This window comes from Rattus norvegicus, chromosome 1 (assembly GCF_021556685.1).
Source record: "Rattus norvegicus strain SHRSP/BbbUtx chromosome 1, alternate assembly SHRSP_T2T, whole genome shotgun sequence".
Lineage (NCBI taxonomy): Eukaryota > Metazoa > Chordata > Mammalia > Rodentia > Muridae > Rattus > Rattus norvegicus.
Genome location: NC_141534.1, coordinates 72758264 through 72783035, shown reverse-complemented (window position 1 = coordinate 72783035; position 24772 = coordinate 72758264). Strand labels below are relative to the sequence as shown.

Here is a 24772-nt window from a genome sequence, read left to right as displayed (position 1 = left end):
GTAAAGTGTATGAGAGTGTGATGGAACTTCAATCCCCCCATATATCTATACATATGTATATATGTAAAGCTTGTTTGGGTGTGTGTTGAAGCTTGCATGTTCCACCAATTGTGTGCATATATGTACATACATTATGTATATATATATATATATATATATATATATATGTATATTATGTGTGAAATGCTTGAAGCCTGTTTGTTGGAATTTTGTTTCATTCACGCACCAGTAAATGTTTATATGTATGTGTGTGTATATGTGTAAAGCTTAGAACCTGACTTTCAGAGCACTGCTCCAGTCTTCTAAATATGTGAATATGTATGTGTCTTCCTATCTGTCTGTCTGTGAGTATGTCTGTTGCTCTACCCCTCCCTCCCTTTCTACCTCCCTCCCCCTCTCTATTCCCCACACTGCCCTCTCTCTCTGTGAGTGAGTTAATGGTTACTTTCTGCACTTTCTCTTCACTAAATGCTGGCTGCCAGAACCATCAACCCCAGGTGATTTCTGGACTAATCCTAATCAGCTGCTCTCAGCACTGACTCCCACTACCTGGCTACCTCAGATTACTCTGTGGTGTCAAGGTAGATTTTTGCACAGTCATCTAAATTTCACACATAGAGAAGGTTACTCCAATAAGCCTTATTTTCCCTGTCAATTTAACAAGTGTGTCTTTTATGATATACTTAAGTTGATGGTTCTTATGGAAAATGCCTAAAGAAAAACCCAGTCATCTCTACTCATATTCCACCTTTTCTCTGTAGGTTCCTGTAATTGTAACACCACAGTAGAACATTGAAGAGTAAAATGCCAGTGAAAAGAGTTTGTAATACTCTTCTATATTTTTAAAAATTTATGTAATTTTATTTTGTGTGTGTTGTGTTATTATGTGCATAAAAACATTCAGGTAAATTTGGAGCCCAGAAGAGACCATCTGATCCTTTGTAGCTACTGTTACAGGAGGTTGTTAATAAAAGTTTGTGGGGTTGAGTATTGAATCAGTTGCTCCATAAGTACACGACATCGTTTTAATTGCTGAGACATCAATTCATCTTCTGAAATATTCTATCACCATGTTTTTAAAAATATTCCTCTCTCCACTATGTTCATAGAAGAACTCTTCTAACTCCTAAAATGGATCAGGATTCTCTTAGCTCTTTCTGACAAAAAGGACAATTGTCAAACATTCTGGATGATTATAGGAGACAATTAGACCTCAGTAAACATGATATTGCTAAATAAAATCATAAAGGAAACAGGTATGTCATTCCAAAAATAAATAGGTATGGTAATGTAATCCAATATCTGGTGATTATAAACCAACTAGATATGTGCCGGTCAGAATTTATGAAATGTGAGTATGGGAAGGTGATTTCTCCCTGATCATTTTAAGAGAATTTTTTTCTGGTCTAAAAAGTATTATGTAACATTTGGGAATGAAAATGCATACCAGCATCCCTGAACTGGAAGCCAAAATGGAAATGATCTCAACAGCCACCATGATCTTGCCTTTTGTGCTATGGTAAACGGGGAGGAAAGTAACCCAGACACTGCAGACCACCAGCATGCTGAATGTTATTGACTTGGCTTCATTGAAGGCACCAGGCAGGTTTCTGGAAAGGAAAGCCAGAGTGAAGCTCACAAAGGTCAGGCAGGCCAGGTATCCCAGAACACTGTAAAAACAAGTAACTGAACCATTGTTGCAAACAACGATAATGTGACCATGCTCAGATTGAGCATCAATGTCAACAGAAGGAGGAGAAACTCCTAAACAGACTGCACAGACAATAACTTGGATGAGAGTGCAGATGGGAATGATGTACATAGATACTCCTGAAAGAAGAAAGTACTTCATCATTCTTTGAGGGGCTGTGACTTTGAATGCCAGAATAACAGTAATTGTTTTGGCTAACACTGTGGAAATAGCCACGGTGAATAGAACTCCAAATGTGATTTGCTGTAGGATGCATGTGACCGAGTCTGGATGCCCAATGAAGAGCAAGGGGCAAAGGAAACAAAAAATGAGGGAGAGGAGCAAGATGTAAGTGAGAGTTCTGTTATTGGCCTTAACAATGGGAGTACTGTGGTGCTTCACAAAGATGCCAAGAACCACAGCTGTGAATGCAGAGAAGCCCAGGGCCATTAAAGAAAGTGCCATCCCCAGGTGGTCTTCATAACTGAGAAAGATAAGAGCTTTTGGAATGCAGTCATTCTGTCCTGTGTTGGCATATTTGTCCTCTGGGCACAGGACACACATCTCCATGTCTAATGGAAAAATTAAGGCATTATTAGTGTAGCTTCAGCAATTTTATTGTCAGGATATTTCGTTTAAGAATCTGGAAGAAATATTTTAACATGTGAATCTGGTTGCTGAGAATACATTGAATGTCTTAGCAATATCAAATAACTGTTTCCATTTTTAATGCTTCTTGTTGTTATGGTATATAAAAACCACAAATATTTTTGTCTATTTTACCATATTGCTGTGATCATTTATCATGGGTCTGTATATTTATAAGTGTGTTTACTCGTAAAAGTAATACATATTTTCATGAATATGAGAGTAGTTGGGTTTATATAGGTGAGTTATGATTCTGAGAATGAGGAGTTTCTATGAGTATAATATCAATGTTTGTAACTGCAAAAATAAACAAAGATCGTTTGTAGATTTGACCTGTTTTGACCGTAGCAACACCACATTCCTAAGGCTTTTTCATAAAAAGCAGTAACCGTATCACTAAAGGTAAAAAGCTCTGTAATTTCCACCATTGTGTCTGAAAACCATGAAGTCTGGTTGCCATAACACTGAATCATTGCATAATTGCCATAAGGGATATGCTTCCCAAGTCTGAAGTCTTTTATATGAAGCAATTCTTTTACTGACATTTGTTATCATTAAATTAAATTTGTTTCAGGAAATAGGAATTCAACTTGGTTGTGAAGAGAATGTGTTGGTCTTAGAGAGGACTTAACTTTGATTCCCAGCACCAATGCCATGTGTATCCAAACAGCCTTTCTGAACTACTTATGTGTACATTTTGCTTCATACTTATCAGAAAATTCCAGAAAATAACAAGTAGGAGTTGGTTACCTCCCATTATAGGTGTTCTGGAGAAAAACTAAGACCATTATACTTAATGGGAGAGGATTTAACTGCTAAGTCATCTTACAGGCCATGAAAACCTTTAAATACTTTAATTGTATAGGATAACACATCAAAAAAGGGAATAAATGCATGACAGCCAATTATATTCAGTTCTTCCTGACTAGATTGCTTTTTGACAAATATTGGCTGTGTAAGGACCAATACCATTTGAAAATTGTGGTAATTCCTTTCCGGACAAAACAAGTCTTTTTTTTTCTACATCTTTATTAACTTGGCTATTTCTTATTTACACTTTGACTGTTATTCCTTTTCCCAGTCTCTGGGCCAACATCCCCCTACCCTCCCCTTCCCCTTCTCTACAGGTGTTCCCCTCCCCATCCAACCCCCATTAACACCCTTCCGCCAACAATCATGTTCACTGGGGATTCAGTCTTGGCAGGACCAAGGGCTTCCCCTTCCACTGGTGCTCTTACTAGACTATTCATTGCTGTCTATGCGGTTGGAGCCCAGGATCAGTCCATATATAGTCTTTGGGTAATGACTTAGTCCCTGGAAGCTCTTGTTGGAACAATTCTAATGTATGCTGTCATGCAAATATTTACTAGGTAGTATTCATACTAGCATTTAAAGGAGGACTTCTAATATTTACACATCATGTGCCAACAGTGATTCTCAATTTTCTACATTTCAAATATCACCAAGCATTAGACAAACGTATATCTTTTATTATGCAAAATCTCCTATCTCCTTCGTAACAGTTTTTGATAGTATTACAAATTATTATTTGCCCTTTTCAGGAGTCTTAAAGTGGAATTGGATTTGGTTCCCTCTAGCCACATTCCTGATTCTGTCCTCCATGTGCTTCTGTACTTGATAGGTGTGCATAAACTTATGTAAAGGTATGTACATCAAGAAAATGTAAATAAATCCTTTAGAGATTCATGATCTACATATGTTTTTATAGAGGATAAATCACTAGGAATGATTTTTCCTAGAACCCAGTAACACTGAAGGTTTCTAAGCAAAACTGTTTGAGAATATTTTATCTACTAAAAATTTTCAATGAGTGAAATATATATGATAAGTTATATTTCAATAATGACATTTTAAATTATTGTATTCATATAACTATTAACCTAGGAAAGTCATATATATATATTCTTTTTTTAACATTTCTTTTTAGATCAATTCACTATTCCAATATGTGTGTAAGATGATAATCAAATTGAAGAACCTAGCCCTGCAGGAAATACACACTTGTCTCATTAGAAATTTCATTTTCTGGGCAGGGACTGCAATCAAAACAACAGGCTGACATTTCCTTCTTTCTGAATTTTCTAAATCCTGGACCACAATCAGCACTGCACACAGAGGTCGGCATCTAAAAAAACAGACATATCCTGCTATCAGAAGTTTTACTTACACCTTCAAAAATCATATTGTATTAGCATGTGATATTAAAACACTTAATTCATATACACCAACAAAGTTACCAGTTTCATTTACTATATTGTCTGATGACAGACATCAATGTATGAAAAAATTAAGGAAATGTTGAATTGTTTCCCATCAACTTGGAATTCAGAAAGAAGAGTTGATAGTGTCCTGTTTGCAAAGAGTGCCGGGATTGCAAGGTGGTTATTTTACTTAATCCTTGTCTCCTTAACACACAGTATAGGATAAAGGCAAAGAGAACCTAATAAAGAAATTATCTCCATCAGACTAGCCTGTCATCATACCTGTGAAGCTTATTTTAAATTGGTAATTGATGTAGGAGTACGCAGGTTATTGGGAACAGTGTTCCATGTAGGCAGTGGTATCTTAGAAATCATGCAGAACAAGCCAGTAAGCTGAGTTCCTTGAGTGACTATGTTTCAGTTGCACTATACAGATCCATGCCTTGTCTTTTCTTGAGTGTAACCCACGAGCCAATTCAACCTTTTCCTCCTCACTTTGCTTATACTTAATGTTAAATAACAGCAACATAGAAGCAAATTACAAGTAAAGAACATACAAAAATGGGAAAAAATACTTCAAATACCAGATAACCAAAATAACCTCAACTACATTATGACTGAAAACTAAAACAAACTAAATGGAAATAGAATAAGATCTACATAGGAAGAGGGCCATTGTTTTTACAATGAGGAGTTGCTCACTTTCTGTACAATGAACTGAGTGTTTACTGAAGTGAACAGGCTATGGGGAGCCTGAAAATAGCGTGAAAATTGAGGTTGCTTAAAATTAATTGAGGCATTTATTAAATTAAGGAAATCTTGGCATTAAATCTTGTGATGGATGTCCGTATGCTGCACTGGAATTTTGCTGATTTTTGCATGCTGAACTTGCATCTTTTGTTTCAGGTGAGTTTGATGTTTCCATCGCAGCGTCTATTCTTCACAGACTCACATCATGTTCTCCAGAAATATGATTAAGCACAACTTTTCCTTTTTGCTTTATTGTTGTTGTTATTGTTGTTGTTATTTTTGATATTGTTCAAACGGGGTCTCACTGTGTAGTATTAGTAGATCTCAACCTCCTATAGATCAGGGCAGAGTGTTTTACTTCTTTTTCTGTATTTATGTTTTTATTATTTATTTTCAGACTTAGTAAGGTTTTAAAGACTATTTTGATGATGAGTTGAGAAAGTACATTCCTTACCCATATCCTGCTCATTTTATTTAAGGCAGAGTATCCATTTCAATCCTGTTTTGGGTAGATTAAGTAGAAAAGGCAGACTAGCCATGAGTGGAGAGAAATTATCCTGACTTTTGATTCACAGAATGTAGATTAAAGACATGTGTTACTATAAAAACTTGACCTAATTTCTAGGTTAAATGGAATTTCTTTGATTCTCCTATCCATAAACTGCAATGCCATCAATAAGTTTCCTGTGGAAAACTTTATTATGGCAATATATGTTCTCTTAGTTTGTCAGTTTTTGTTTGTTCTCCTTTTTAAATTCTGAATGGATCCTAGACTTTGTTAAGAGCCTTTTCTACATGCTTTTGGATAATATAATGCTATGATTAAGTTTATCTTGAGATGTTTTACACTTAAATGATACACATATGTTGAACCTTGGCATAAAGTAATTTTTGCACAGCTGAAGCTGCTAATGTTATGGAAGCTAATTGTGTTTCCAAAAAAACCTGTTTGCACTAGAGTATCTTCAAGTAGCTTCGGGGAATCTGCCCCCAGTTGGTTCTGCCATTTAAAGATACCAAGAGACAATAGCTGGGTATGACAGATAGAGACAGAATTCCTTGGTTCCTTGAACTTCGGCAGAGGAGAAGGAGGAAGAAAGAGGTCTGTCATGCTGAACAAGAGTGCAAAGAGAGGAGAGACTATATCCAAATGAGGTAGAAAAGCAAGAAGAGTGCTCCATGTTCTGGGCCAAAAAATGTGACCAAGACAGCTCTCTAAGTAGAGTCAAGAACAACTGAAATGGAATATAGAATTAGTAAATAATCACTCAGGATTAACAGCGTGGAGATTGGGCAGTTGCTCAGTTACTGTGCTGTTTAAAGCACATTAAAATAAAAAGACTATGTGTGTATTTCTTTCATTTGGTAACATAAACAATTGAGGATGTTAGCAAACCAACTACATGGGATTAATTAATACATAATAAAACACACAGTGACTGATCTTTCATTTGTGATATTACCATCTGTCAGAAGATGTTTAGTCAAGATTATTTCAGGCATGTCCACAAATGATAAATGACGTTGTACTCTAAATATGATTCTTTGGTTCTACTTCATTTTGTTGCTTCCCCTGACCCTTCCTGCCCATGGAGGCTACAAAAGAATGTCTAGTTTTATAACCAGTCTACCTACACTGGCCATATTTCATATTTATGTGAGTGGCCTGTTCTGTTATGGCTGACCATGGTGATATCCAGCTGCACATTGCTAACAAAAGCCATATCTGGACCTGTTATCCTACAGCACCCAGAATCTTTTTTGATGTCTGTGGTATGTGTTCCTACCAAAATGTGTGCAAATATATATGGTGGCTGCTGCCATAATGGTGGATGTCTAGGCCAGAGGTCCTGCTGTCAATGGGATATGTATTGATGTCCATGATCAGTGTTACCACCAAATGCAATGTGTGTGCCCTTAGACTGCGTTGATAACTGAAGTCAAGCTGAGGTCCATGAGTTCTGTTTTAGCAAGCCTTACTAATCTGAGAGAACCACAATGCCACTTGAGGTAACGGAGATATCCAGATCTCTGCTGCTACTGGTGGCTGTGTCTGGATCCATGGTCCTATTGCATTTAGAGAAAATGTTGATTTCCACAGCACATATTTCGACTGAGGAATTTATGGAATTTTTATGCTCTTGACTTCAGCCTGAAACCATGTGGATGTTCATGCTCTGTGCTCAGTTTGAGGGCCTTGTCTGGGTCTGTAGCTCTGTTGCAGCTAGGCCCCATGTGCTTTTCTCTGTAACTACCAGAAACCATGTAGAATGCCATTATCTTTGCTCCCTGCTTTTTTATTAATACTAAGAGACGACTTTAGCAGTGATATGAATGGTTGTAGATTCATAGATGTGAAGGAGGTACATGAAAGTTTTCTGTGACAACTCGTCTTATCATCCCAATCCCTATGCTTCCCCCACAATCCAAGAAAGAATATTAGTTTAAACAGGAAGCCATAAAAAGAACTCTTTAAATATATGGTAAAAAATATAAAGTTAGCCTTGCAAAATTGAGGGCTTCTTGAGTTTGGGATGGAACAGTTAAGTTCTACTTATGGGGCAGAATTTGACTGTGCTCCAGTGTCTTATTTAGGAATTTACTCCTGTGAGCAAACACCATAACCAAGACAAATCTTCTAAGGACAACATTTAATTTGGCCTGGCTTACAGGTTCAGAGGTTCAGTCCATTAATGTTAAGGCAGGAACATAGCAACATCCAGGCAAAGCTGAGAAATCTACATCTTCATCTTAAAGCTGCTAGCAGAATACTGAGTTCTAGGCAGCTAGGATGAGGGTTTTAAAGCCCACACTCAGAGTGACACACATACCCAACAAGGTCACACCTTGAAATAGTGCCACTCCCTGGGTCAACCATATACAAGCCATCTCATCCAGTGAGTACATGAATAAGAAAATTTGGACTTTTTAACGTTAATTTTTATTTTGGTGGGGTGCTGTCATAGAGAGACAAACATGAAAGGACTGGGAATTGAATATGATCAAAGTGCATAAATGGAAATTTGAAGAGTAAATAAAAATATTATGTTAAAAATAAACCAAACACATTATCTGTGACTTTTAATTAGAGAAGGTGACCACGAAATTCAATTATTACTAAAACATATTTGTAAATTGTGTTTTAGTTGTTATTTCAATATTTGATGTTTTCCTACTAGTTTTTTTTTCTGGTAAGGTCTTAGAGTGTAGAATGTTGTCATTTTACAGCAAGGCAGGTCAGGATAACATGAAACCATTCATTGGATGACAAGAAAGGCTTGGGAGGGGAACTGGTATGGGGGGAGTCTATATATGAGACAGGAAGAGGAAAAATGGGAGAAAATCAAGAAAAAAAATGTGAAGGAGCAGGATAATACAGATCCCAATGGACTAGGTTAATTTTATCCACAAACCCTCACTTATTCCTAAAAGTTATGCATAAATTATGATTTAGTTTTTGGTTAAATATTTGATATTTTTTAATATTTGTTTTTCTTATCACAAGTTCAAGTGGTATTTACATGTTATTTTTGACCTCTTGTGTTCACCTTACATTTAAATATGGTGGAGTTCCTTCAATGTCTTTCATAGTGCTCCTTTATTAGTTATGATTTATTGCAATTGTGTTCATCTTGAAATTTCTTCTGTCTCTTTCCATAAAGAATAGAGACATTGTATTAGCAGGTATGTCTCTAAATGGTTTTTTCTCATCTTCATTAACTTGGGTATTTCTTATTTACATTTCGATTGTTATTCCCCTTCCTATGGGTGTTCCCCTCCCCATCCTCCCCCCATTACAATCAAGTTCACTGGGGTTTCAGTCTTGGCAGGACCAAGGGCTTCGCCTTCCACTGGTGCTCTTACTAAGCTATCCATTGCTACCTATGAGGTTGGAGTCCAGGGTCAGTCCATGTATAGTCTTTGGTTAGTGGCTTAGTCCCTAGAAGCTCTGGTTGGTTGGCAATGTTGTTCATATGGGGTCTCAAGCCCCTTCAAGCTCTTTCAGTCCTTTCTAAGATTCCTTCAATGGGGGTCCCGTTCTCAGTTCAGTGGTTTAACGATGGCATTTGCCTATGTATTTGCTGAATTCTGGCTGTGTCTCTCAGGAGAGATCTACATCCGGTTCCTGTCAACCTCCATTTCTTTGCTTCATCTGTCTTGTCTAGTTTGGTGGCTGTATATGTATGGGCCACATGTGGGGCAGGTTGTAAATGGGTGTTCCTTCTGCCTATGTTCTAAACTTTTCCTCCCTCTTCCCTCCCAAGGGTATTCTTGTTATTAATTCTCCCTTAAGAATATCCATGGTGAGTTACAATGCACATAACTAAAGAAGCTAAGTAACAAGGATAGCACAAGATGGGAGACAGGTATCACCCTGAGACGGGGAGATAGAATAGACATCGTTGGTGAATCGTTGGTTTGGAGACTAAATGGGAGTGCAGTGGGATGAGAACAGAAGGGGAAGACAAAGAAACAGATTGTTTAGAGAGAGCACTAAGATAGGGTGGTATCTCTGAGTCAAGCTAGATTTATACGGCAATGGAAACTCCCAAATCTATGAGGAATACCCTGACTAAGTCTCTGCGAAAAGAGGGAGATAGAGCCTGGAATAGCCATGTCCGATAACTAGGCAAGATTTCCAGTGTTGGGATTGAGACACCACCACATCCACAAAACTTTCAACCTACAATTTACCCTGTATAAAGTTGGGGGGGAGTAAAACTGTAGCAGAAGATCAGAGGATAGTTAACCAGTGACTGGAGCAGCTTGAGAACCTTGCCATGAGAGAAAGGCCACAACTGATGCTGGTAATAATATTTTCTTACATTTGCGGGCAAGTACCTAGCAAAACCATGTTCAGAGAGAATTTATCCAACAGCTGATGGAAACAGATTCAGAGAATCTATAGGCAATGTTGAGGAATCCTAGATAAGAGGGAAAAGAAGGATTGTAGGAACCAGAGGGAGTAAGGACACAAGAAAACATACATAATCAACTTACCTGGTGTCCTAAGGGTTCACAGACTGAACCACTTACTGCAAATGATGCATGGGACTAACGTAGGTCTTCTAAATAAATAAAGCCTTTGTGAAACTTGGTCATTATATGTTAGCAGGTTCTGTGTCTGACTTTGTTGTCTGACTTTGGGAAGCTTTATTCCTAGTGGGTAGCCTCCTGTGTCCTCATAAGAGAACATGAAACTGTTCTTAGTTATTATACAACATGATATGCCAAACTTTTTGATATATGAGTGGTGGGGCCTCCCCTTTTCTGAAAGAGGAAGATTTATTGGATGGAAAGGAGGGGAAAGATTGAAGGACTAGGAACAGAGTAGGTAGTGTAACTAGTGTCCCAATGTCAAGCTAATCAATGAATAAATGAATTAACTGCTTTCATTTTAAAAAGAGTGATGCTGATGGAACCTGCTATTTTCCAGAGAGGGACTTTCTATGACACCAGGTTCTCTCCTGCAGCTTTCATATTTTTCCTTTTTTCCAAAACAAATTTTTAGTCAAATGCGACAAGGAATTTTCATATTGAAAGTTGATTATTTGCTATTTACATTTCTCTACTAGTCCATATAATTGATTCACTGTTTACACAAAGAGTATGTCCATCCTTATATTAACCCCCAAGGTTTTTAAAAGTGATCTCTTAATCACACTTACTTGGTCACTGATTTTCACTTTTCCTTGTTGTTTAATATCTGTTTTGGTTTGAAGTTTCTATTTCTGGTGCCTTGTCTTCAACCCTTGCCATCCTTTCCACAACTTGGAGTATTCATTTTGTGAGTCTTGTCAATAAGATATTATTTTGGTTTATTTTGTTTTTCTGTTATACATTTTAGTTTGAAATTATTTCATTATTTTATACCTCCAGAAGTTCTCTGTCATATACCCAATCAATGTCATATTGTAAAAAGTGTTCATACTTTCATTGTATTCTCCCAGATGGTTTGACAGCACTCTTTTATATTTTTAAGGTTCTTATATTCCCTCTTTACTTTTTTGTTTAGTATAACATTGAATATAGTCTCGCTAAACTGTATGACTCTAAAGTTTGGCATCATATTTCCCTGAGGTCTTTATGTTTTTATTTATGAGTCTCCCTACTGGGCTTATGATATATGTGAATAGAACTCTGGTTGCATTTTAAAAAAATCTATAGACTTCTAGTAGATGTGCTTGAAGTAGGACCTGATTAGAAAACACATAAGATTGCAATTCTATCTTTAACATGGATATGTAGCTCTAAAATTACACTTTTAGTTCTTACATACTTTTCAGTATGAATTACATTCTTAAACTTATTGAGGACAAATAGCAACTATAAATCTCACACTGTCTGAGTAACCTGGGAATCACTTCATATCAAACCTGAAGACATTTACCCAGTGTTTTTTGGGGGCAGTTTGAATATTACACATTAAAACCAAGATATCAGATGTCATAGCTATAGAAAATCTAGTATGCGTGTGAAATATTTCATTCTCAAAGTTCCTCAAGTCAAATTTTTATTACTACCAATTTCACCTCATTTTGAGAAGGGAACTATGCATATCCTTGTTTTGTTGAATAATTTATGCAAGAATTAGTGGGTCCAAAATCTTCCTTATTCAACATTATCTTTTCCAAGGTATGAGTCAGTGGTGCAGACATAGCTCAGCTCTCAAGCACAATTGCTACCAGTAAAGAGGACCCAAATTGATTTCCAGTACCCACAGAGTAGCATGGAGCTTTTGCAAGTATCTTAGATTCAAATAACTCTTCACTCATCCATATATCCATACATGCACCTGCTACATTGATATACATGCAGAAAAATACCCATACCCATATTTTTATAATTTCTATAGTTTTTTAACTGAAAAAAAACAAGATGTAGTTCACAAAATATCTAAAATTGTCATTAAAATGTTATGCTTTGATTAGCTAGAGATGTTGGAAATTTAGGAAAAGTTGGTCAACAGACTTAATATCACACAATAAAAATCAATGACTTGATTATGTTGAATTTACTCTATCCTTACAGTGAACAAGGATCTTTAAACATCTTTTGAAGAGGTTCATCATATGAGTGGAAATCACTCTATAGTAGTAAGAATAGGACCAATAGAATATTGCTAACTTTACTGGAAATAACTTCAAACTGTTTTCTAAAATAGTTTACATTAATGTGAAAAATAAGAAACAAGTTCTGATCTGATAAATATACATTACATTCATGTTAGAAATCCTCAGTGAACTGGTAAAACCTCATTTGAAAGAAAATGAAAATAAGAAACATAGTTTAGTAGTCTCTCACATGGCAATTAACTTCATTTCACAACTTTCAAGGAAGGTTGGATGTACACACTTGACAGTGTAATTTAAATGAGTACAGTAAGGCCAAACCCACCTGTGTACTTCCTCTTGCCCACTCTATCATATCTCCAGATAAATGTAACTGTTGACCATTTATAAAATAGGGACTAAATAGTCCTATTTTCACTTTAAATGCAAGTCCCTGTGGAAAATTCCAAATGTAGAAAATGTCATATTCTTCCTGCAGTTTGTCTTCTCGATTCATATTTATTCTGTCCCCAACTGGATTAGTGAAGTGGATCTTTCTCAGAGGGGCACCCAGCTGAAAGACAAGCAGCATACTATTGAGTATATTTTCTTGCTTAAGGTTAGAAAATGCATTCTTATTCCATATTAAAGGCAACTTTATTGACCGTATGGTGGTGAAAAACTCAGTGAAAGCAAAGAGATAAACAAAATTATAATGTTTCTGTTATTTTGTTCTCTAAGAGGAAATTACCACATGAGCACAAACATGCATGTGACACCAACATATATTTGCAATATGAAAATATAGATACATGAAAAGGGAGAGACTTGCATCTGTATAGAGAGGCACATATATCTGGAGCACATAGTTATTTACAGAAACATACACATACAGGCCCAAATACACATGAATATACAGATACACACTGACAGAATATTCATCAAAATAGTCAAACAGATGCCAAAACACACAAAAGAATTACTCAGATGCACACACATAGAACTACATGGAAACACATGCTCAGAAGAATATACATAAATAGACATACATATATACTGACACATACACAGAGTGACATTGTCACACAGACAAATTCATGCTCCCATACAAAGACACACAGGTAAAGCAAAAGAATTATACATAAATAAGAGAACATTCACAAAACCACACAAAACATATAGACACATGCAGAAACATGCATTGATAAATATTCATAGGAGTATACATTTATACAAAATCAACAATACAGAAAGCAATTGAAAAACAGTCAACTTCATGTTAATTACCCTAAATCAACATATATAGATACATATAAAAAGCATAGATGATAGATAGATAGATAGATAGATAGATAGATAGATAGATATTGATGTAGACAGAATATAGAGAAATTGATATACAGACAAACACACAGATATACAGAAAAACAAAAACATACAAATATACAGTGAGAAATATACATCCACACAAATGAACACACACGAATGTAGTATTTAATCATTGCATTATTCTCTATGTAAGTACTCTCAGAGCACCAAGTGATATCCCTGACCTACAGTGGAAACAGCATATATTGGGATCTCTACTTAAAACAATACCCTACAGTGGTTACTACATACTTAACAATTAATGAACAAGGATTCATCATTCAGTGGGTTCTTTAGGAAGGACTGGATTTGTTATCAATATTAGAACATGCATGATGATAATCAGGTAATCTGTAACAAATCACAATACTACATTGACAAATTATGCTTTGTACTCCATTCTCTTTATATTAGAGGTATATACCAGCATCAAGATTTATACAATCAGACACCACCCGGACCTGAAGGGACCGGATCAACAGTTCTCTGCACCCAAATCCCCTGGGAAGAAGAGCTAAACCTTCAGAGGGGCAGACACGCCTTGGAAGCCAGAAGAGCTACACTCTGCCCACATTTCTGACTACAGAGGAAAACACCTAATGCCATCTGGGACCTCAGTGCACTGGGGGCCCTGGGAAAAGGCAGTACAGTCCCTCCTGGATGCTGCCCTCATGGAGAGGTCAACAGCAGACCCCTACAAGCAACTTGAGCCACAGGACCACAGGTAAGACCAACTTTTCTGCTCCAAGCAACCTGCCTGGTGGACTCAGGGCACAGGCCCATAGTAAGAGCTGAAGACCAGTAGACAGGAAAAACTACACATCTGAAAGCAGAATACTCAGCTCCCAAAACTGGCTGAAAGAAGACAGGAAAACAAGTATACAGCACTCCTGACACACAGGCCAATAGGACGGTCTAGCCACTGTCAGAAATAGCAGAACAAGGTAACACCAGAGACAACCCAATGGCGAGAGGCAAGTGCAGGTCCCAAGCAACAGAAACCAAGACTACATGGCATCATGGGAGCACAATTCTCCCACCAATGCAAACACTGGATATCCAAAACACAAGAAAAGCAAGATCTAGATTTAACATCACATTTGGTCATGATGCTGGAGGACTTCAAGAAAGCCATGAAGAACTCCATTAGAGAAAGACAGGAAAACATAAATAAACAAGAAGAAGCCTATAGAGAGGAATCACAAAAATCCCTGAAAGAATTCCAGGAAAACACAATCAAATAGTTGAAGGAATTAAAAATGGAAATAGAAGCAATAAAGAAAGCAGAAATAGAAATAACCCTGGATATAGAAAACCAAAGGAAGAGTCAAGGAGCCGCAGATACAAGCATCACCAACAGAATACAAGAAATAGAAGAGAGAATCACAGGAGCAGAAGATTCCATAGAAATCATCAACACAACGGTTAAAGATAATGTAAAACAGAAAAAGCTACTGGTTCAAAATATACAGGAAATCCAGGACTCAATGAGAAGATCAAACCTAAGGATAATAGGTATAGAAGAGAGTGAAAAACTCCCAGTTCAAAACACCGGTAAATATCTTCAACAAAATCATAGAAGAAAACTTCCCTAAGCTAAAGAAAGAGATGCCCATAAACATAAAAGAAGCCTACAAAACTCCAAATAGATTGGACCAGAAAAGAAACTCCTCCTGTCAAATAATAGGCAAAACACCAAATGCACAAAACAAAGAATATTAAAAGCAGTAAGGGAAAAAGGTCAAGTAACATATGAAGGCAGACCTATCAGAATCACACCAGATTTCTTACCAGAGACTATGAAAACCAGAAGATCCTGGACAGATGTCATACAAACCCTAAGAGAACACAAATGCCAGCCCAGGTTACTATATCCAGCAAAACTCTCAATTAAAACAGATGGAGAAACCAAGATATTCCATGACGAAACCAAATTTAAACAATATGTTTCTACAAATCCAGCACTACAAAGGATAATAAAGGGTAAAGCCCAACATAAGGAGGCAAGCTACACCCTAGAAAAAGCAAGAAACTAATTTTCTTGAAAACAAAAGAAAGAGAAGAAAAGCACACAAACATAACTTCACATACAAATATGAATGTAACAGGAAGCAATAATCACTATTCCTTAATATCTCTCAACATCAATGATCTCAACTCCCCAATAAAAAGACATAAATTAACAAACTGGATATGCAATGAGGACCGTGCATCCTGCTGCCTACAGGAAACACACCTCAGAGACAAACACAGACACTACCTCAGAGTGAAAGGCTGGAAAACAATTTTCCAAGCAAATGGTCAGGAGAAGCAAGCTCGAGTAGCCATTCTAATATCGAATAAAATCAATTTTCAACTATAAGTCATCACACAAGATAAGGAAGGATACTTCATATTCATCAAAGGAAAAATCCACCAAGATGAACTCTCAATCCTAAATATCTATGCTCCAAATACAAGGGCACCTACATACATAAAAAAACCTTACTAAAACTCAAAGCACACATTACACCTCACACAATAATAGTAGGAGATTTAAACACCCCACCCTCATCAATGGACAGATCATGGAAACAGAAATTAATCAGAGACATAGACAGACTAAGAGAAGTCATGAACCGAATGGACTTAACAGATATTTAATAGAACATTCTATCCTAAAACAAAAGGATATTCTTTCTGCTCACCACCTTATGGTACGTTCTCTAAAATTGACCATATAATTGCTCATACAACAGGCCTCAACAGATACAGAAAGATAGAAATAATCCCATGTGTCCTATCAGACCACCAGGGGCTAAAGGTGGTCTTCAATAACAATAAGGGAAGAACGCCCTCATATACATGGAAGTTGAACAATGATCTACTCAATGACAACCTTGTCAAGGATGAAATAAAGAAAGAAATTAAAGACTTCTTAGAATTTAATGAAAATGAAGGTACAACATACCCAAACTTATGGGACAAAATGAAAGCTATGCTAAGCAGAAAATCCATAACTCGGAGTGACTTCAGAAAGAAAAAGGAGAGAGCATATGTCAGCAGCTTGACAGCACACCTAAAAGCTCTAGAACAAAAAGAAGCAAATACACCCAGGAGAAGTAAAAGGCAGGAAATAATCAAACTCAGAGCTGAAATCACCCAACTAGAAAGAAAAAGGACTATACAAAGAATCAACAGAACCAAAAGTTGGTTCTTTGAGAAAATCAACAAGATAGAAAAACACTTAGCCCGATTAACGAGAGGACACAGTGTGTTCAAATTAACGAAATCAGAAATGAAAAGGGAGACATAACTACAGAATCAGAGGTTATTCAAAAAATCATCAGATCCTACTACAAAAGCCTATATTCAACAAAACTTGAAAATCTGCAGGAAATGGACAATTTCCTAGACAGATACCAGGTACTGAAGTTAAATCAGTCACGGATAAACCATTTAAACAATCCCATAACACCTAAAGCAATCGAAGCAATCATTAACGGTCTCCCAACCAAAAAGAGGCCAGGTCCCGATGGGTTCAGTGCATAATTCTATCAGACCTTCATAGAAGACCTCATATCAATACTATCCAAACTATTCCACAAAACTGAAGCAGATGGAGTGCTACCGAATTCCTTCTATGAAGCCACAATTACTCTTATACCTAAACCACACAAAGACTCAACAAAGAAAGAAAACTTCAAACCAATTTCCCTTTTGAATATCGACGCAAAAATACTCAACAAAATTCTGGCAAACCAAATCCAAGAGCACATCAAAACAATCATTGATCAAATAGGCTTCATCCCAGGCATGCAGGGATGGTTTAATATATGGAAAACCATCAATGTAATCCATTATATAAACAAACATAAAGAACAAAACCACATGATCATTTCATTAGATGCTGAGAAAGCATTTGACAAAATTCAACAACCCTTCATGATAAAAGTCCTGGAAAGTATAGGAATTCAAGACCCATAACTAAACATAGTAAAAGCCATATACAGCAAACCAGTACCTAACATTAAAAAAAATGGAGAGAAATTTGAAGCAATCCCACTAAAATCAGGGACTAGACAAGGCTGCCCGCTCTCTCCCTACTTATTCAATATAGTTCTTGAAGTTCTAGTCAGAACAATCAGACAAGTAAAGGAGATCAAGGTGATACAGATTGGAAAAGAAGAATTCAGAGTAGCACTATTTGCAGATGATATTATAGTATATTGAAGTGATCCCAAAAAATTTCAACAGAGAACTAATAAACCTGATAAACACCTTCACCAAAGTGGCTGGGTATAAAATTAACTCAAATAAATCAGTAGCCTTCCTCTACACAAAAGAGAAAGAAGCCGAGAAAGAAATTAGGGAAACGACACCCTTCATAATAGTCCCAAATAATATAAAACACGTTGCTGTGACTTTAATCAAGCAAGTGAAAGATCTGTATGATAAGAACTTAAAGCCTCTGAAGAAAGAATTTGAAGAAGACCTCAGAATATGGAAAGATCTCCCATGCTCATGGATTGGCAGGATTAATATAGTAAAAATGGCCATTTTACCAAAAGCAATCTACAGATTCAAGACAATCCCCCATTAAAATACCAATCCAATTCTTCAGAGATTAGACAGAACAATTTGCAAATTCATTTGGAATAACAAAAAAAACAGGATAGGTAAATCTATCCTCAACAATAAAGGTCTTATGGGGGGATCACTATCCCTGAACTCAAGCAGTATTACAGAGTAATACTGATAAAATCTGCATGGTATTGGTACAGAGACAGAAAGATAGACCAGAGGAATAGAATTGAAGACCCAGAAAAGAATCCACACACCTATGGTCACTTGATTTTTGACAAAGGAGCCAAAACCATCCAATGGAAAAAGGATAGCATTTTCATCCAATGGTGCTGGTTCAACTGCAGGTCATCATGTAAAAGAATAAAGATCGTTCCATGCTTATCACCCTGTACAAAGCTTAAGTCCAAGTGGATCAAGGACCTCCACATCAAACCAGATACACTCAAACTAATAGAAGAAAAAGTTGGAAAGCCTCTCAAACACATGGGCATTGGAGAAAATTTCCTGAAAAAAACACCAATGGCTTATGCTCTAAGATCAAGAATCGACAAATGGGATCTCGTAAAACTGCAAAGCTTCTGTAAGGCAAAGGACACTGTTGTTAGGACAAAATGGCAACCAACAGATTTGGAAAAGATCTTTACCAATCCTACAACAGATACAGGCCTTATATCCAAAATATTCAAAAAACTCAAGAAGTTAGACTGCAAGCAGATAAATAACCCTATTAAAAATGAGTTCAGAGATAAACAAAGAATTCACAGCTGAGAAACACCTAAAGAAATGTTCAACATCTTTAATCATAACGGAAATGAGAATCAAAACAACCCAGAGATTTCACGTCACACCAGTGAGAATGGCTAAGGTCAAAAACTCAGGTGACAGCAAATGCTGGCGAGGATGTGGAGAAAGAGGAACACTCCTCCATTGTTGGTGGGATTGCAGACTGGTACAACCATTCTGGAAATCAGTCTGAAGGTTCCTCAGAAAATTGGATATTGAACTACCTGAGGACCGAGGTATACCTCTCTTGTTCATATACCCTAAAGATGCCCCAACATATAACAAAGACTCATGCTTCACTATGTTCATAGCAGCCTTATTTATAATAGACAGAAGCTGGAAAGAACCCAGATACCCTTCAACAGAGGAATGGATACAGAAAATGTGGTATATCTACACAATGGAATATTACTCAGCTATTAAAAACAATGACCTCATGAAATTCATAGTCAAATAGATGGAACTGGAAAATACCTTCCTGAGTGAGGTAACCCAACCACAGGAAAAGACACATGGTATGCACTCATTGATAAGTGGCTATTAGCCCAAATGCTTGAATTACCCTAGATGCATAGAACACATGAAACTCAAGATGGATGATCAAAATGTGAATGCTTCACTCCTTCTTTAAAAGGGGGAACAAGAATACCCTTGGCAGGGAATAGAGAGGCAAAGATTAAAACAGAGAGAGAAGGAACATTCATTCAGAGCCTACCCCACATGTGGCACATACATATACAGCCACCCAATTAGACAAGATGGATGAAGCAAAGAAGTACAGGCCGACAGGAGCCGGATGTAGATCTCTCCTGAGAGACACAGCCAGAATACAGCAAATACAGAGGCGAATGCCAGCAGCAAACCACTGAACTGAGAATAGGACCCCCGTTGAAGGAATCACAGAAAGAACTGGAAGAGCTTGAAGGGGCTCAAGGACCCTTGGTTTGGGCATCAAAGAGACTCTTAAAGAAACTGATAACAGGAAACGTTAAATAATGTAAGAAGCACTACCTTATTGCAGACATAATTTTGTACTTTCCCTTTGGCATTGGGCAGATTATGAAACTTTTGAAAAGTCATCTTATGAAGTACATGCGCAACAGTATACACAGCATTGTATATGTTATAACTTCCTTCACTAAAGGTCATTTCAAAAGTATTTTCCATTAGCCATTCCAGTGAGTGATTAGATGAAAAGTTCTTCAGTGTCTTCCATTTCGATGCTGAGACTTCACAGTTAAAGTGCATCCATTCCAGCTTTGCCAGATTGTCATTTGAGTATGTGACAGGATTCAATGTCTGGACAAAATTTTTAAAACCAGAAATCACACCATGGTGGTGTCCAAAAGCAAATAACCCATATATATTGTCTTTCATGCTAGGAGTGACATCCAACTGTGTGGTGGTGATCCATAATCTCTGTAAACCTAGAGATTCCCACATTCTAAAACTCACAGCTAAAGTACTGCCTGTGTCGCCATAAATGATAACAACATTTGCGGATGATGTCAAGATTTGGCTGTAATACACTTCAGCTCTTGACATGTATAAATGCATATCGACTGGGATCATGCTCACAAAAGCAAGACAGACTGCATTTTTTTCCATCCCTCTTTTCAAATAAGAGAGAAAATGGGTCCCTTGATCATTGTCTGAGAAGGCCAACCCTATCCAGTTCCAACTAAAATGAATTATGAATGAGACCAGGGCAAGGGCTAGAGATGTATCATCAGAGGCCATCTGATATAGATAGGGAAAATTTTCATGATCACTCGGAACAGGATGATAGTGTCCGTAAGTAAGATGAGGGAACTGGAACACAGAAAGCAGCATGAGATACAATGTATACCTGAGAATTTATAAACACCTTTTCCTGGAGATTTCTAGAAATCTCAGATAGCTATTATTTCTTCCCTCATCTCTGTATCACACAAGGACATTTGAAAGCTCTATCACGATTCTGAATAGGACCCTTGAACTACAGAGATTGGCTCAGACCTCGTAAGATTATGGGGGCTCAGAATACAGCAAATACAGAGGTGAATGCCAGCAGCAAACCACTGAACTGAGAATAGGTCCCCCGTTGAAGGAATCAGAGAAAGAACTGGAAGAGCTTGAAGGGGCTCGAGACCCCATATGTACAACAATGTCAAGCAACCAGAGCTTCCAGGGACTAAGCCACTACCTAAAGACTATACATGGACTGACCCTGGACTCTGACCTCATAGGTAGCAATGAATATCCTAGTAAGAGCACCAGTGGAAGGGGAAGCCCTGGGTCCTGCTAAGACTGAACCCCCAGTGAACTAGACTGGTGGGGGGAGGGCGGCAATGGGGGGAGGGTTGGGAGGGGAACACCCATAAGGAAGGGGAGGGGGGAGGGGGATGTTTGCCCGGGAACCAGGAAAGGGAATAACACTTGAAATGTATATAAGAAATACTCAAGTTAATAAAAAAAAAGATTATGGGGACTCCAAATGATACCTGATTTCATGAGTTACCAACCGGCACGTAATACACAAGTACACGCACACGCACACACACACACACACACACACACACACACACACACAAGTACACACACACACACACACACACACACACACACACACACACTTACCTGCTGAGATTTGAAGTTGTTTAGGATTGTATAAAGTAACAGAGTTGGTGCCCAGTTTAATCCTGTAAGTACCACTCCACACAGACTGTCATCTTTACAGGTATAATTAGGGAGAACTCCATAATCATCTAAATTCACTTCAATGAAAATTGATAATTCGGGTTGCCAACCACAAATTATTTCTCGAAATGAAAATACTAGAGACATATTTGGCAAAAGATCAGGGTTCCTGTTGACTTCAATCATGGAAAAAGCCAAGACAAGAGAATACTTGTGGATTTCAGTGTGTTTTCTGTAAAATGTTACAGTGTTTTTAAAGACAGCAATTTACAAATATCATATTCAGTTCATAGAAGGACAATCCTGTACTGGATTGTATCCCCCCCACACCCCTGAAATATGAAATGACCTGTGTAATGAGGTTGAGAAGACAAATAAGCCGGAAGTTCATAAAACCTTGACAAGCTCATGAGAGGTCATGTCCCGTAAATGAGATGTACTATTATCATGTTCTCACTGAGAAAGTTTTCCTTCTCATGTTTTTAAATGTTTGCTAAGAATATAAACAAATCACCAAATGCTTTGATCAAACAGTAAAAATGGTCACATATTCATTTGAAATTAGTGAGAAATATGTGAAATACATTGAATGTATTTGTGCCATTGAATTTATGGTATATTTGTACAAAAATGACTGTATTGGCTAAGGCAGAAAAGTCTTGTGTGACAATTCTTGGCTCATGTCATTAAAATTCATTTTCATTAGGGGGCAATATGTTTATCATATTCTTACATAACCTTAAATGTTCTTTCCAAAATTCAATTCCAATAGAATAATTCTCCTTTGTGTTTATGTTTAGAAAAAGAATAATGTGTCATAAACCTTCAGAATTAACATCTGATGGATAAACATCAAATATTATTAATTTTTACTAAGAGTAAAATCTACATTCCAACCAGAAATTGTACATCTGTCATGTCATTTTATTAAAAACAATCCCTTTTAGAATATTCTTTATGAATACACAAAAAAGGTGTCTTTAAAAATTTCAATAACAAATGACAGATTTTGAGACTAGTACTTGTACAAATCAAACAAATCCTGAACATTTAAACTTAAGAGACATAATGTACTTGAATGATCATAGTGGCTTTGTGGTCTAAAGTACTATGTCTGAAAAACATTATCAGAAGCCCACAGAAAGAAAATGTTCCCAGTGCCCACATGGGAAAATATACAACTATATTTTGTAAGATTACTGAAAAAGAGAAATAAAGAGCTAAATATTGAAAGTGTCAGGTTAAACAACAGAGAGGTAAAAAGGGAAGACATATGCACCTTAAATAATGGCAAAGATGAGCTAGTACGTAACTCCTCTATCCTTATTCTCTAATATTGCCAACTATCATATACCACAGTTATTACCCAGGATAGTAACAAGGGAAGTATCTAGCCACCACTATTAGTAATAATATCACTTTTCAAAGAACGCAAACATATTTTTATAGTCACTACATTCCTTCTTTATTCTAAAGAGAGAGGAAAGTACTGGACTTTATAAGACCTAAATGCCAGTGAATTTATATAGATCAAATTATGAAGTTCACAGAGGACAGCTCTCTTACATCAAATCTTGAGGCAGCTTCAGTACATAAATGGGGACCACATGGATCAAATTTAAGAAAGTAAGTGAGTATCTATCTATATGAAAGTTCTGCACAGCTAGAGGTGTCTCCAACATTGCTGGCCCCAGCATAAGCACTAGAAGTTGCGCACTCATGGAACGATAATCAGCTGACTCTGTTCATTTGCATGAACACACACAGAATAAAGTCATAAAATTACATCTTTCAACAATATATCATTGTGCTACTGTGCTGTGGAAACTGTCTAGGAGAGGGATACATGTGACTGACAAAGCCTGGAAGCTGTTTTATTACCTAAGTCCATCCCAGCAAGTGGGAGGCAGGCTGAAAAAATAATTGTCAATTTAATGTGGTAATATATCATTGTCTCTAGTATAATTTGGAGTTCTTTCTTGTTTTGCAGATTAAGAACACAGTATAAAAGACCCTTAGAATTGCTTTACTCCACAACTCAAGAGGCTCAGGAAATATTCATGATCACATCTACATGGAAAATATAAAAGCACTTACTGTGTGTTGAAAAAATGACTGAAATACTCTTTCTCCACAGGCTTTTGTACTGCTTGAATCAAGAAGAAACAGCCAATTCTCTCGTTTCCACTCTTGTCTTTATTCTCTTTTATTCTCCAAGAGCAGGTGGGATAAATAAAACCAGTCACCTGAAGTGGAATGTTCAGGAGCAAGAAAGACAAAATCAGAGTGAACATAGTTTTCCTTCTCTGAGGCTGGGCAGAATGGTTTGTGAAGTGCCACACAGATCAGCAAATCAAACAGACACCCACATATCCCCATGTACTATTATCACTGTGGCCAAGGGAGATGCTACATCTGCATTTCTGTTTCCTTTTTTACACCTGTTTCCTCAACCCTGGAGCAATCTTTGATACTATCTCCTGGGAATGTTCATCAGATGTCCACTGTTCATGTGATAAACTTAGTTGATATATATAGATGAGGGAGTTGTAGCTACATGAATGACATCACACATGTTTGTGGAAATGAAGCTCCCTGGAAAGATTCCACTTTGTGAAATTTGGTCTCAGAACTGCCTCAAAATCTGTTTATGTGAATACTTGAAATAATATCAGTGGATTTTGTTAGTTGATCCACCTTCAGGAAAGACTCTTAGAATCTGAAGTCATGGTTACACACTGACCATTGTCTCACAAATCCCATGTCAGGGAAAAGTAGCCTCATGTTTAGAGCATTTGATATCCATTGAGAATAGCGTATGGGCAACGTACAGCAGTGACACAAACAGAATACCTAAACATAAAAATGTGCTTACATTGTCTTGAGAATTAAAAATCATAGCAAATCCGGAAGTATCCTGAATAATAGTAAATGTTGCTTTTAAAATATTTAAGAAAATAAAAAGAGAATGTTAAACCTTTATGCCTCATTTCAAATACTACCTAAGGCCTAGC

At 37.0% G+C, this 24772-nt stretch overlaps 1 protein-coding gene across 1 annotated transcript; it reads right to left on the bottom strand.

The window, feature by feature from the left end:
• Positions 1-1342: 1342 nt before the first annotated feature.
• On the bottom strand, positions 1343-24052 carry Vom2r12 (vomeronasal 2 receptor, 12). Its single transcript, NM_001099488.3, is given in 6 exon segments — positions 1343-2262; positions 4361-4484; positions 12709-12936; positions 20091-20891; positions 21699-21990; positions 23856-24052. Coding segments are annotated over 6 exon segments (2562 nt in total).
• Positions 24053-24772: the final 720 nt, after the last annotated feature.